Source organism: Scylla paramamosain, chromosome 9 (genome assembly GCF_035594125.1).
Source record: "Scylla paramamosain isolate STU-SP2022 chromosome 9, ASM3559412v1, whole genome shotgun sequence".
NCBI classification, from domain to species: domain Eukaryota; kingdom Metazoa; phylum Arthropoda; class Malacostraca; order Decapoda; family Portunidae; genus Scylla; species Scylla paramamosain.
In genome coordinates, this window is record NC_087159.1 from 20,518,564 (window position 1) to 20,533,302 (window position 14,739).

Genomic DNA, 14,739 nt, shown 5'->3' on the forward strand with positions numbered 1-14,739 from the left:
CATCAACATAGGTAGGGATGAATTAAATTTAAATTGTCTTTCTTACGCATAATGCTCATTTATATTGCATGACTGATGTATAAAGTGTTTGGGTGTAGTGACACTGCATTGCCATTGTCATTCTCAGCTGAGCACTCCCCACCCTCTGAGTTGAGAGAAAATGATGGGAACTGTGTTTGTTGGGATGACTGAGCTAGAAATCTTCCACCTGGCCTTCATCACTTTACTCACCCTAAAACAATTCTCACATCACTGGATTTTTGCGTTCATATAATAAAAACAGTCACTTGTTTACTCGTATCATCAGTTTTTATGTATGATTTTATGCACAAATTACTGTTTACTGTAAAGTTCAAAATATCAATCATCTGGTGTATGGGAACAGATTAATCATTTTCCATTGATTTCTATGGGGACAGTAGTTTCAGTTTCCAAACACTTCGGATTTCAAACATTCAGGAACAAATTAAGTTCGAAAACAGTTCCACTGTACAGTGTACAGTGATTTATGTGACTGATCAGTCCTTGGATGTGTTATAGTGTTACTGCTGGCATGTTCCTTCATTCGCTGTCTTTGGTGTGGTGGTGTGTGTGTGACTGGTCATGTGGTGTATAGATTGTGCCTTATTTTGCCTCTGAAGTACTAACTATGCCTCCCAAGTGGCTAATGAGTTCCAGTGCAAGTCCTGGCAGTAAGACTAAGCAAGTTAGAGTACCAATAACACTTACAAAGAAAGGATAAATTATTGAGGCACAAGAGTGGTAAACGAGTTACCCTCCCTGACACATCAACTACACTCTCATGAGTGTTGTGCATGTTTTATATGTTTAATTAATATGAAATCATGTTCTTTGTATGCTGTTTTTTCTTTCAGGTTGCTTTATTAACAGTTCTATAATAGAGACACATTTGTTGCATTTGGTATCACATATCTTAACTTGAAAACTTATCTTTGGCAAGGGTCAAAGAACCTAATCTCTTTTTTCCCATTAGTTGTGTTGCATTATATGAGAATTCCCTATATGAGCAATTCAAATGAAACCTAATTGCTCATATCATCAGGACCTCCCTGTATATTTCATATGTATGTCTTTGGACTCCATTCATCTACTTCAGTTTATCTCTTCAAAGTACTCTCTCAGTTTATCAATATTTGCCTTGATATAATTTCTTCAGTTTTTCTTGCAATTTTCCTCGATCTCAATGTTTTCCTTTTGGCTCTCAAATATGATCTGATCACTCTTGCCCATAAGGTATACATGCTGCATTTCATGTAGTTTTGTTTCTTTAGTCAGGACTAAATCAAGTCTTGCTGACTCATCATCTCTATATCTTGTGTATTCCTTCATCCACTCAATAATGAGTTTTCCATTGAAAAGTATAACAAAGTTCCTCCCTGGAGCCCTCACTTCCACCTTCAAAAGTCTCCCATTTCACTTCTTTGCAGCTGAAGTCTCCTACTAATACAACCTTTTTTATTTGTTCTAATAATTTTTTTAAAACTTCTTAGAGTGTCTTTTGGTAGTTCATCATATTCATCTTAGAGTGTCTTTTAGCAGTTCATCATATTCATCACTTTTCCATGTGTTTGTTTTAGGTGGCACATAGATTGCTGTTATTGCTTGTATCTCTTCATCATATCTTGAACTTGTACACTCACTATTTTTGCTCATTCCTCACCATATTTAAATTTCCTTACTGTTACATAATTTCTTATCATCATCATCACTCCTCTATCTCTCTTAGTGGTTCTGTCTCTTCTCCACTGTGTATAATTCTTACTTACCACTATACAATATTCTATGGTTAGTTCTGTTTCTGTGAGGTAGATTACTATAAGTTTTTCTTCACTTATATAATCCATCAATTCTACCTTTCTTATTATTATTCCATCTATATTGGTATACATGACTTCGTTTTCTCTTTTATCACACTGAAATCTACTGTTTTTCTTTGGGGTCTCTTGGTTATATACAATTTCCTCACTCTGTCATCCAAAACTTTCTCTCCAAAAAAATTTTTTCTTCTTCAGTTCTACCTTCATTACTTTGTTTTGCATTTTTTTTTTCAGTTTTCAACTTTTTCCTTTCCTCCTCATTTAGGATTTTCCTTATTTAGACTTCTTTATCTTTTAGCTTAGCCATTCTTTCCAGTTTCTCTTTGGGTCTGGCCTAGGTCTGTAACTTTACTTTTGATGGATGAGTTATTTATGGCTACAATCTCACTACTACCTAATTCATCTTCAAATTTTGTATATTCATCATTATTTAACTCACTTAAAACTTCCTTAACAGTTCTGACCTCTTCCTTTTCTCTCTTTGTTCTTAGAATTTTTTTCTTCTTTAACCCAAAAATTATCACATTTTTCTTTTTATCAACTGCCTTTCTATGTAGGCTTTAATTTTCTTCAAGGCCTTCACCTACCTTTTTTCACATTGTTTCAACTATTGCCCTTTTGCTGTTGTTTAAGGACTTCTTCTGAATTTACCCTTGCCTTCCCATCCTCCTCCTTCCAACATTTCACTTTGCCCTTGATAAGATTTTTCACTTTGTCACCTTGTAGTTGAGCTCTCAGTTCATGATTTTTGTTTATGCACAATATCTATTACGGGACCACACTATATAATCTTCAGGCCCTGAAAATACACTAGGCACTCCAGGACAGTGTCTGGCAGGTGCAACTTGACAGAGGATATCACATACATCTCTCTCTCTGTAGTGGCATGCATGCATGTGCATGCAGGCACATGCATGTATGTGAACTTTTTTTTTTTTTTTTATGTAGGAAGGACACTGGCCAAGGGCAACAAAAATCCCCTAAGGATCCATTAAGGGTTAGCCAGTGGAACACAGGGCAAGCAAGGTCAGAGGTGGATCCGTTTTATACTTAGACTCAATTACATGAACGACAACACATTTTAAATATGTATTAAAAATACAGTAGAGGATGCAACAACACACAGTTGTTATAACATACAACTAGAATAACATAGTGAAATTTTAATGAATATTTAATTGGAACAATGAACCAAAACTGGCATAACAAACCTGCCACTCGTGCAAGCATTGGAATTTTAATAAAAATTTATTCAGAATAGCAAAACAAAACTAGCAAGACAAACTCACCATTTGTGTGAGCACTGAAATTTTGATAAAAATTTAATCAGAATAACAAATGAAAACTTACAAGACTAACTCACCAGCTGTGCAAGCTGCTCCTCACCTATTCGCCACCTGTGCCTCCCTCCCTTTTTTCCTTTCCTCTCCCTTTTTTTTTGTCTCTCTCTCTCTCTCTCTCTCTCTCTCTCTCTCTCTCTCTCTCTCTCTCTCTCTCTCTCTCTCTCTCTCTCTCTCTATCTATATATATATATATATATATATATATATATATATATATATATATATATATATATATATATATATATATATATATATATATATATATATATAATGTCTCTCATTCATTTTGCCTTAGCAGTACCATAATGTCCAATGAGAAAAGAGATTTTATGTCTGAAATCCCTCAACCAATGAAAGCAGCTCTCTTTTGAGGATAGGACAAGGCCATTTGTTGGGCCACTGTGCTTGTGAGGTGTGTGTGTGTTTACCTAGTTGTATTGTACAGGGCATGAGCCAAAGCTCATTTTGTCCTGTCTCCATAAACATATTTATCCAGTTTCTCTTTAAACATGTGTACATGGTTTGCCACAACCACTTCTTCCTTCAAATCATCCTAGATCTCAATAGTTCTATAAGGGAAGCTGTATTTCCTGATGTCACTTGAACATCCACTCTTCTTTATTTTCTTCCCATGCTCCTTGTCTGTCTCTCTCCCTCCTCCATCTGAGGTACCAAGTCATTTCTGTCTATTATCTCTATACTGTTTACTAATTTGCACATCATTATAAGGTCTCCTCTTTCTCTTCTCTCTTGTAGTGTTGGTAATCCCATCCTTTCAAGTTTTTCTTCATAGCTTAAATCTTTCAATTCTTTTACCATCTTCATCACTATCCTCTGTATTCTTTCCAGTTTCCATATATCTTTTTATCTATGTGCAACCCAAACTACAGCTGCATATTCCAGTTTAGGTTGTATCATGTTTGTTATAATTTTCTCCATCATTTCTTTATCTAAATAGTTAAATGCCAACCTAATGTTTGTTAACAAGCTGTATGTAGAGCAGAATATTCTGTTTATGTACCTTTCAGATGATAGTGTGTCCTGAATCATTACTCCCAAATCTTTTCTTTCATTACTTTTCATTATTATTTCCCCTCCTATTTTGTACTTCCACGAAGGTCTCTTTTTATTTTTTCCTATTTCCAACACATGGCATTTTCTGGCATTAAATTCTAGTTTCCATCTTTGGCTCCATGCATGCGTCTTGTCAATATCCTTTTGTAACTCCTTGCAGTCATTTTCATCCTTTATTATTTTCATTATTTTTACATCATGAGCAAAAAGGTCTAACTAATTAGATCCTCTGTCATACTTACATATATTTGTAACATAATGGGTGCCAACACAGATCCTTGCAGTACCCCACTTGTCACTCTGTGCCAACTTGATTTATTGTCTCTGATTACTGTTCTCATTTTCCTCCCTTGTAAATAATCCTCCATCCATCTCAATGTTGCTCCCTTTAGTTCTCATTAGTTCACTCATCTCCTCAGTAGTTTTATAAATTCTTCCTTCCCTTTTTAACTTGTTTTTGCCATCCTTATGTTTCATTTTCCCATTTATGTATCTGTAGGAGAGTTTGGGTTCTTCCTTGCATTTTCTTACTAAGTCACTCTCAAAGTTTCTTCTTCTCTTCTTATTTTACTATATTCATTCCTTGCCTTTCTGCATTCTTCTCTAGCATCTCTGTTCACTTGTGTCATAATTTTCTTCCATGGCCTGTCCTTCTATTTTTTGCTTCTGCACACCTGCCATTATACCATTCATGCTTCCCAATTTTCACTTTATAACTTGGTACAAACTGTTCCACTCCCTCTCTATACTTGCTCAAAAATATCTCATATTTTTCTTGCAGTACTTTACCTTCAAATAGCTTTTTCCAGTTAATTTTTTCATACAATTCATTTACTTCTTCCTAGTGGATTCAGACAATGTATACTTGGTCTACTTTCTGGGGTTTTTGTAAATACTAAGTCCAACTGTGATGGTTCTTCTCTACATCTTGTAGGATCATTCACCTAATGTCTCATTGTATTCACCATCATGGTTTGCATAAGTTCTTTGCTCTATGACCCAGCATTTTCTTTCACTTGCATCTCCTCCTTTAGTGTTGAAGTTGCCTACTAAGACCACTTTGTTACTTCTCCTTATCATTTCCTCTATACTATTATTTTGTTTCTGGTTGCATTCTTTTAAATTTATTTCTCTCATGCATTAGTTTTTGGAGGAATGTATGTCACAATGATTTTTCTTTTTTTCACTTCCTTTGATCTTAATGACAACACTCAATGTTTCTGCCATTCCATCACCATATTCCACTTCCTCAACAACAATAACCTCTTTTACCAATAACATCACTCCTCCTCCTCCCTCTCCTTTTCTGTCTCTCCTCCATGTGCTATATCCTTCCTTTGCAAATCCCAACTTTATTTCCTCTTTTAGTTTGGTTTCTGTTAAACATACCACATCTGGTTTATTGTTCTTTAAGTAGTCATTAAGTTCCAATAAGCTCGACACCAAACCATTTATGTTAGCATACTTTAAACTTTTGTTTGGTGATCTTGCATGGCATCTTTGTGCCACCATTTCCTCACTTTAATGTCCACAACTTTCAAAGTGAATCTTTTCCTTTGTTCCTTTGTTCTCTCCCCATTTTTTGACTGGGCCTCTACTCTCAGTTCTTTCAATTTACTTCTCTCTTCTTTGTTCATGTCTCTTTTTATCCATATTTCTTTCATTCTTTCTACTTTTACAATTTTTCCTGTTCTTTGCAAGACATGTTCAAGTGCTGTTTGTGACACGTCTTATTTCCATTGGTCTTGTTCCATTTTCTTCATGCTTTCCGATCCTGTAAACCTCTTCTAGGTTAGGTTAGGTTAGGTTAGGTTAGGTTAGGTTAGGTTCAATTTGTTCAATTACCCCCTCTCCTTTCTCTACCACTTCTGCTATAATTTCCTCAACTCTTTTCACTTCTGTCTCTAGCTATTTTCATGGGTAGGTTCTTCTCCTCAACCCCAAATACCACCACGCACATCTTTCTCTGTACTATCTCTCTCATAAGATTACTTTTTTCCTTTATTATTTTAATCACTTTCTTTTCCTATCCTTATTGTGTTACTGTTGCTGTTGTCTTATTTTCTCCTCCATGTTCACATTTTGTTGTTGTTCTCTCTCTTCTTTCTAACTTTTAACTTCCTCTGTCACTAACTCCTTCACTTCTCCAACCCTAACCTCTCTCTCTCTTGCAAAGTTTTCTCTAACTCTTCATTCTCTTCCTTGAGTTTTTTAATTTCTTCACAGTACTTCTTGTTTAAGTTCACTATTTTGGTCACCTCTTCTTTCAGTTCTTTGTTTGCTTTTTCCCTTTCCATTTCTCTCTTTTTTATCTCTAATATATCACTGGATATCTTTTTTTACATTGTCACCACCCACTTCTCTTTCTTCCACACCTTTATCATCACTGTTAAGCTACATATTTCTTCTCATATTCACACATTTTCTTCAATTTTCCACATTCATTTATTTGTGTGCACTATGCTGAGGTCCTCTTCCTTGAAGCCCTCAAAAATATTTGGGTTTGTGCCAGTTACTATCTTCCCTGTAAATATCACCAACCACCAAACTTTACCTTCTATCACTCTCTCATTTCTCCCTTTTGGCCACTCCTCTAATAACACTTCCCCTTCCACTGCACCTACACCTTGCACAGGACCCTATTATGGAGATAGGACTCAAAGTTTGGCCCCCCTACACAATCAAGCCTGGGTAGATCCTTGCAGTTGCTGTGGATGTGTCTGATGAGCTGGGTAGCATGCACATGTTTTTTTTTTTTTTTTTCTATGTAGGAGGACACTGGCCAAGGGCAACAAAAATCCATTAAAATCCCCACTGAAATGCCAGTCCCATAAAAGGGTCAAAGCAGTAGTCAAAAATTGATGGATAAGTGTCTTGAAACCTCCCTCTTGAAGGATTTCAAGTCATAGTAAGGTGGAAATACAAAAGCAGGCAGGGAGTTCCAGTTTACCAGAGAAAGGGATGAATGATTGAGAATACTGGTTAACTTGTGTTAGAGAGGTGAACAGAATAGGGGGTGAGAGAAAGAAGAAATTCTTGTGCAGCGAGGCTGCGGGAGGACGGGAGGCACGCAGTTAGCAAGATCAGAAGAGCAGTTAGCATGAAAATAGCAGAAGATAGCTAGAGATGCAACATTGCAGCAGTGAGAGAGAGGCTGAAGACAGTCAGTTAGAGGAGAGGAGTTCATGAGACGAAAAGCTTTTGATTCCACCCCTGTCTAGAAGAACAGTATGAGTGGAACCCCCCCAGACATGTGAAGCATACTCCATACATGGACAGATAAGGCCCTTGTACAGAGTTAGCAGTTGGGGGGTGAGAAAAACTGACGGAGACGTCTCAGAATGCCTAATTTCATAGAAGCTGTTTTAGCAAGAGATGAGATGTGAAGTTTCCAGTCCAGATTATAAGTAAATGACAGACACATGTGTGTGTGTGTGTGTGTGTGTGTGTGTGTGTGTGTGTGTGTGTGTGTGTGTGTTTACCTAGTTGTGGTTTATGGAAGGGGAGTAATCTCATAGTATCCCGTCTCTATATCTATCCAGTTTGGTCTTAAAATCATGGACAGTTTTGGCACTGACATCTTCACTGAGTTTCTTCCATTTGTTCCCACTTCTGTGAGGAAAACTATACTTCTTGATGTCTCTTCTACAGTTAACTTTCTTCAACTTCTTGCTGTGTTCTTTGTCCACATTTTCCATACCATTTATCATTCTACAGATGTTTATTAAATCCCCTCTCTCTCCTGCTTTCAAGGGTAGGAATTTCCAACATTCTTAATCTCTCTTCATAGGTCGACCTACTCATCTCTGGAACCATCTTAGTGACTGCTCTTTGTACTCTTTCCAGTTTTATAATATTCCTCCTTGTATGAGAGACCACACAACTGCCGCATATTCCAATCTTGGTCTTATCATAGAAATCAACAACTTTCTATCATTCATTCATCCAAATATGAGAATGCCATTCTCACTCTTTTCAACAAATTCATCATCTCTCTAGTAATTTTATCAATGTATCTGTCTAGAGTCAAATTTTCAGTAACTGTTACTCCCAAATCCATTTCTTCTTTTGATTTCTTTATCTTCACACCATCCTTCTCATAATAATATTGCATTCTTTTTTTACTCTTACCAAACTCCATTACTTTACATTTACTTAAATTGAATTCCATTTGCCAATTACTCCATCTATTTATTTTATTTAAATTATCTTACAGTACCATACAGTCATTTACATTTTCTATCCTTCTCATCAGCTTTGCATCATCCACAAATAAGTTCATATAACTATCTATTTCCTCATTTATGTCATTCACATATATTACAAACATTATTGGTCCCAACACTGACCCCTGTGGGACACCACTAGTTACTTTCAGTGTGTGTGTGTGTGTGTGTGTGTGTGTGTGTGTGTGTGTGTGTGTGTGTGTGTGTGTGTGTGTGTGTGTGTGTGTGTATTTATCCAGTTGTATTTACCTAGTTGTGAAATGCAGGACAAGAGCCACACTAGGCTCATGCCGTCCCATCTCCATATCAACACTGATCTAGATTTTCTTTAAATTTATGAATTGTCTTTGCACACACAGTCTCATCCTTAAATTCATTCCACACTGTTATACTTCTGTGTGGGAAGCTATGTTTCTTGATGTCTCTTCTGCAAACACTCCTTTTCAATCTCCTTTCATGTCCTCTTGTGTCTCTCGTATCTGGTATCAAGAGGTCTTCTCTGTCCAACTTTTCCATTCCTTCCAATATTCTATATATTGCTATCAAATCACCTCTTTCCCTCCTTTTTTCTAATGTAGTCAGGCTCAATCTCTTCAACCTTTCCTCATAACTATACTCTCTTAAGCTTGCAGGGATTTTAGTTGCAGCTCTCTGGATTCTTTCTTTCTTGTATCCTTTTTCAAACTTGCTGACCACACTAATGCTGCGTACTCCAATCTTGGACATGTCATTGTTGTTATCAGTTTTTTTATCATATCCTCATCAATATAGGAGAATGCTATCTTGATGTTTCTCAGCATATTATATGTTTTCCTATAATTTTGTTTATATGCTTCCCAAATGATAAATTATCAGTAATAATTACTCTGGGGTCTTTTTCTTCTGATCTTATAGAGATTTCCTCATTCCCTAAGTATTAGTTGCCAAATGGTCTTTTCACACTTTTTCCAAACCTCACCACACTACATTTTTTTTAGCATTAAACTCCATGTTCCACCTCAATGACCATTCATTAATCTTAATTAAGTCCTGATTTAAAGCATTGCAATCCCCTTCATTTGTTACTTTCCTCATAATCTTAGCATCATTAGTGAAAAGGTTCATGTAACTTTCTACACCTTTTGTCATATCATTTACATAAATTGCGAACATAATAGGTGCAAGTACCAAACCTTGTGGGACTCCACTTATTACCATTCTCCAGTTCAACCTGCTGCCTTTAGTTACTATCCTCATTTCTCTGTTTGTCAAAGAGTCAGTCATCCACTTTAACAGTGATCCACCGAGTCCTCCAATTTTTTCCAATTTCCATATTAGTCTTCTGTGTGGAACTTTATCGAATGCTTTTCACAGACCTAAGTATATGCAGTCGGCCCATCCATCTCTTTCTTGCACTATATCTATTACTCTTGAGTAGAAACTTAACATATTCGTAACACAAGATCTTCCTTTTCTGAAACCAAACTGTTTCTCTGTTATCACCTTGTTGTCTTCTAGGTATTTCACCCATCTGTTCTTGATAAGCTTTTCACAAATCATCGCCATCACACTTGTGAGTGATACAGGTCTATAATTTAATGGATCTTCTTTACTTCCGGTCTTGTGAATTGGGGTAATATCTGCCCATTTCCAGTCTATGGGGACTCTACCTTTTACCAGGGTAGTGCTAATTATATTGTGCAATGCTGAGACTAATTGTGAGCTACACCCTTTTAAAATCCAACTCGAGACACCATCAGGACCCATTGCTTTCCTTGCATCCAGGTCTTCCAACATATTCTTTACTTCATCTCTGATGTTTTATCTCCTTTAGGTCGGTCCCTTTTTCCAACGCTGTCCTCTCACCTCTGATATCATTTTCCTTAGTAAACACAGAGTGGAAGTATCTGTTAAACACTTCAGCTACCTCTTCTGGGTCATCCACTGTCTCTTCTCCAGCTTTTACCATACTTATTTCATCTTTACTCTTTAATTTTCCATTAATGAATTTATAAAATAATTTTGGTTGGTCTTTACATTTCTTCACAACATTCCTTTCAAAATTTTTCTGCTCATCTCTGCGAGTTTTGACATATTCGTTCCTCTTCCTTATATAATTGTTCCACAGGTCCAGTCTCTTGTTTTTCTTCCACTTGTTCCACGCTTTTTCTCTCGCCAATCTAGCTGTTGCACATCTGTTGTACCAATCCTTTTTTGAAAAGGTTCTCTGTTGATCTTTTGGGTACCTATTTCTCTACTCCATTATAAATGTTCAGGAAAGCCGTCCACTTTTCTTCTGTGTCTTTCTTTTGAATAACTATGTTCAAATTCACTTCACTGAAATACTTCCTAAATTGTCCAGTTAGTCTTCCTGTAGTTTAGCCATTCTCTTCTGTGGTCCTCTTTCCTTATACTGAGGTTATTATTCATAACTTGAAGGTGCTTCATTTCCCCTAAATCTTGTGTCATCTGTAACCCACTATGTCAGGAAATTTTCAATAGCCAGGTCTAGTAGCTTGTTCCCCCATGATGACTCACTGCCTTCTGTGGTCCAATTCTTCCAAGATATCTCTTTACAGTTAAAGTCCACCATCAGGAGTATATCGTCATTTTCCTCAAGCAGCTCTGCCAAACATGTCCTTGTGTCCTCAAGCATTTTCTTATATTCATCCTCTCTTCAAGAGTTGGAATAGGGGGAACATAAGTCACCACAATGTTACGGTATCTTCCCATTTGTCCTAAGCTTATTTTTAATACTTCTGCCTCCTCCACCCCATATGTGACAGATTCCACTAATAAATCCTTCCTAACTAGAAGCATCGCACCTCCTCCCTGTTTATTCTTTCTATTTCTCATCCAGAGGTATTTTCCTTCATCAATATTTAATATATCCCCTTCACTTGCCAATTTAGTTTCAACAATTCCCATGATGTCCGGTTTCTCCTCTTTTAAATAGTCTTCTAGCTCCAACACTGCTGACATTAGTCCATTTATGTTCATGTATGCTACTTTTAGTTTTCCCCTTCTGCATTTACTTCCCTCCTGTACCACTTTCTCAACCTCATGCTCATAACCCTCCAAAAGAACTGTTTTTTCTCCACATCTGATAGTTTTCCATTTTTTTTTCATTTGCTTCTTTTCTTAGTTTATTTATAGTATCTCTCTCTTCTCTGGTTCTATCTTTTTTTTATCCATACTTGTTTGTATTCTTCCATCTTGGCCAGTTTCCAGGATTTACTCAGTGTTTTTTCAGCTGCTACTTGTGACCTAAACCTTATTTTCATAGGATGCTGTCCACCCTCGACATATCTACCCAATCTTTTAATTTCTTCAATCTCTCCAGTCAGCTCTTTTTCTTCTTGTAATGTCCCCACTAATTTTTCCACACATATATTTTCCTTCTTTTCTCTTTCAGTCCACTGAGGTGTACACTCTTCCTTCAAGCCAAATACCATAGCAGTTTTTTTCTTACCCACAGTGTCTCTCACCAAGTTTTCTTTCTGTTTTATAACTTGAACAACTTTTCTGGTAGCTTTGTGACGTTTGCTTTGGTTTGTTCCTCCACAATTTTCTTAAAATCGATCTTTTCCTCCTCTTGTTCTTTCTTCCAATTTTCCTATTTTACATTTAACTCTTCCACTTTGCCTTCATATTCCATATTTTCAAATAACATTAGTTTTTTATGTAGATTGTCATATGCACCTTTCCACACCCCCTTCTCGGTGATCAAAGTTTCCACCATCTTCTCCATCTTGTCAAATCTATCCTTCATTTCCTTCATTTTGGTTTCCAGTGTGATAATTCTCCTTCTCATCATTGCTTCCCTGACCCTTCGGTCCTCTTCCCCAAATCCCGAGAAGTCTCTCTGTCTCACCTTCAGGATGGTCCCTGTTGGTGTAAACAACATAGTGGGGACCAAAGTAGCCCCCTCTTCACTGCTCATTATAACAATTTAACTGCTTTCTACAAAACACTTTTGGAGACAGGACAGCAACAAGTAGAACCAGTGTAAACTCTCACCTCTGTATTTCCACTAGGGCAGCTCTCAGCGACGTAGATGGCTGGATTTTTAGGAGTGGCAGTTTGCGTTGACTTCTCTGTCCACTATGACAGTGTGTGTGTGTGTGTGTGTGTGTGTGTGTGTGTGTGTGTGTGTGTGTGTGTGTGTGTGTGTGTGTGTGTGTGTGTGTGTGTGTGTGTGTGTGTGTGTGTTCATGTTTGGGCTCATCTTGGGTGCATGATCTGAATTTTTATGTTTATGAACTTGCATATAATTTTAATCTTCAGTTATATGCACAAAAAGCTTTTTTAGTGTTGTAGGCAGTTTGTAAATATCTTATTTTAAACTGGGTAAAACCTGTTTCTGCCATATTAATTTTTTGATACTGCTTTCATTATAACTCCAAAAGCAAATTGTGTTTAATGCAGGCCATTGGCAGAACCTCCCTGTGCACATCAGCACAGGGACTAATCTAATCATAGTTAGAATCCATCCTGGCAACTCTTTCTGAAGTTACAGCTTAGTTTCCTTAAAATATCTGCAAACAAAGTACATCATTAATATAAGACTAAATGTTCATCAAGAGCAGAATTATCCTAATCACTTAAGTACCTGAAAATAAGGGTGCCCCTGTCCCTGGCATTCATTGTTCCCCATGGACCCTCATAAAATGCTTTCTTGGCTGCTGCTACTGCTCTGTCCACATCCTCCTTCCCAGCAGCGTGTACCTAAAGGAAAAAAGTATGTGTGACGATTTAAATAAAAAACAGCAACAGTAGAAAACTTATCCAAAACTGCAAAATAGTACTGATGGAGAATAAATCACCCTTTACAAGCTTCACCAGGGAAGAAGCTTGCATTAATGTAATTCACACATAATGCAGTGGTGTCATATCAGTGAGTTTCATTTTATCTTTACCATTTACCTGAGTATGATCCTCCTTCAACCTGATTCAATAATGTATTTCTTGTAGTCAGGTAATGTAAGACTATTTTTCATGATAATTTCTTCAAAACTATACAGATGATGATGAGAATGACTTACATCACAAATCAACTCCTCAGTGGCTGGATTGATGCTCTTTAGGAACTTTCCACTTGTTGCATCAACAAACTGTCCATCAATGAAAAGCTGATTCGGAAACTCTATGTCCATGTTGTTGACATGCATCTTGATAGCATCATATTCAAATACAGGCTTGGTATCCCCACCTCGCATTTTTAAGACCATAACCTGAAAGAACATCATCAATGAACTGATGAAATCCATTGCTTTTAAACTGAATCTGTGTACAGACAAAAATCATGCTCATTTCCTCTACCATAGTTCACTTTCCTTTCTTCTCCCTTCTCTCACCTGAACAAACTCCTTGAAGGTAGTGGCCATGTACACATCCTCATTTTCAAGTGATACACCAGCCTTTTCTTTTGTCTCTTCCACCAGCCTGCCAATAAGCATATATCTATTACTTCAACAACCAGAGGTTGTTTGTCCACAAAGATGTTACAAGAAACTTTGAATGACAAACACCTCAAAAATTGGTAAAAATAAAAAAAATAAAAAAATAAAAAAATGACTATAGCCATTCTAACTTATCAAAAATCTTCCAGTATCAAAGAACATATGTATAAACATTATAATTTTGTGTGTACAGATAGCTTCTGTATCTCAAACTACAATATCAATGAAGTAAAGTCTGATAATTAATATCTGCATGAACATGGATGACCAGTGACACTACAAAGAACACGTGATGCTCCTGTGCATAGTGTTTTTAAACGTGTTTCTGAAAAATTACATCATATAAGAATAAAGGTCATACTCTGACATTGTTATATAATATAAAAACATCATAACTAACCAATAACCTCGAAAGAAGACATATATGTGTGAAAATGTGAGCAAGTTAAGCTGCTTTGCACAAAGAAACAACATGCAATTTTCAACTGAAAGTGAAAATAAAGAAAGTAGGGACACAAAAGAGGTTGCTGTAAGCTGGTTCAAACACTTGTGTTCCAATGAGATGAAGAAAATTATGTTTAGTAAAGGAGAGGCAATGTTCCTCAGATTGAAAATTAGATCTAAGACAGCAAATGTTGCACAAATTCATGTAGGAATAGTTAAGGGGGTGTCAAGACACTTTGGGTCGATGCTGTAAGAGCAGTCAAGTGTAGGACATTTCTCGTTCCCTCCACAGATGTGGGATTACAAGGTGGATGTTTTAATGCCATTTTTTGTTTTGAATTTTGAGTGAATGGTGTTAAGTGTGTAGGATGCA

General features: G+C 36.7%; 1 protein-coding gene across 3 annotated transcripts in view; it reads right to left on the reverse strand.

The window, feature by feature from the left end:
• Positions 1 to 14,739, reverse strand: part of LOC135103707 (cytosolic 10-formyltetrahydrofolate dehydrogenase-like) — a 196,992-nt gene that overhangs the window by 36,939 nt on the left and 145,314 nt on the right. For all 3 annotated transcript variants that reach the window (XM_064010307.1, XM_064010306.1, XM_064010305.1), the window contains exons 9-11: positions 13,818 to 13,905; positions 13,506 to 13,694; positions 13,073 to 13,188 (exon numbers count right to left, since the gene is read on the reverse strand). In XM_064010307.1, coding sequence (XP_063866377.1) covers positions 13,073 to 13,188; positions 13,506 to 13,694; positions 13,818 to 13,905 — 393 coding nt within the window. The remainder of the gene's footprint in view (positions 1 to 13,072; positions 13,189 to 13,505; positions 13,695 to 13,817; positions 13,906 to 14,739) is intronic.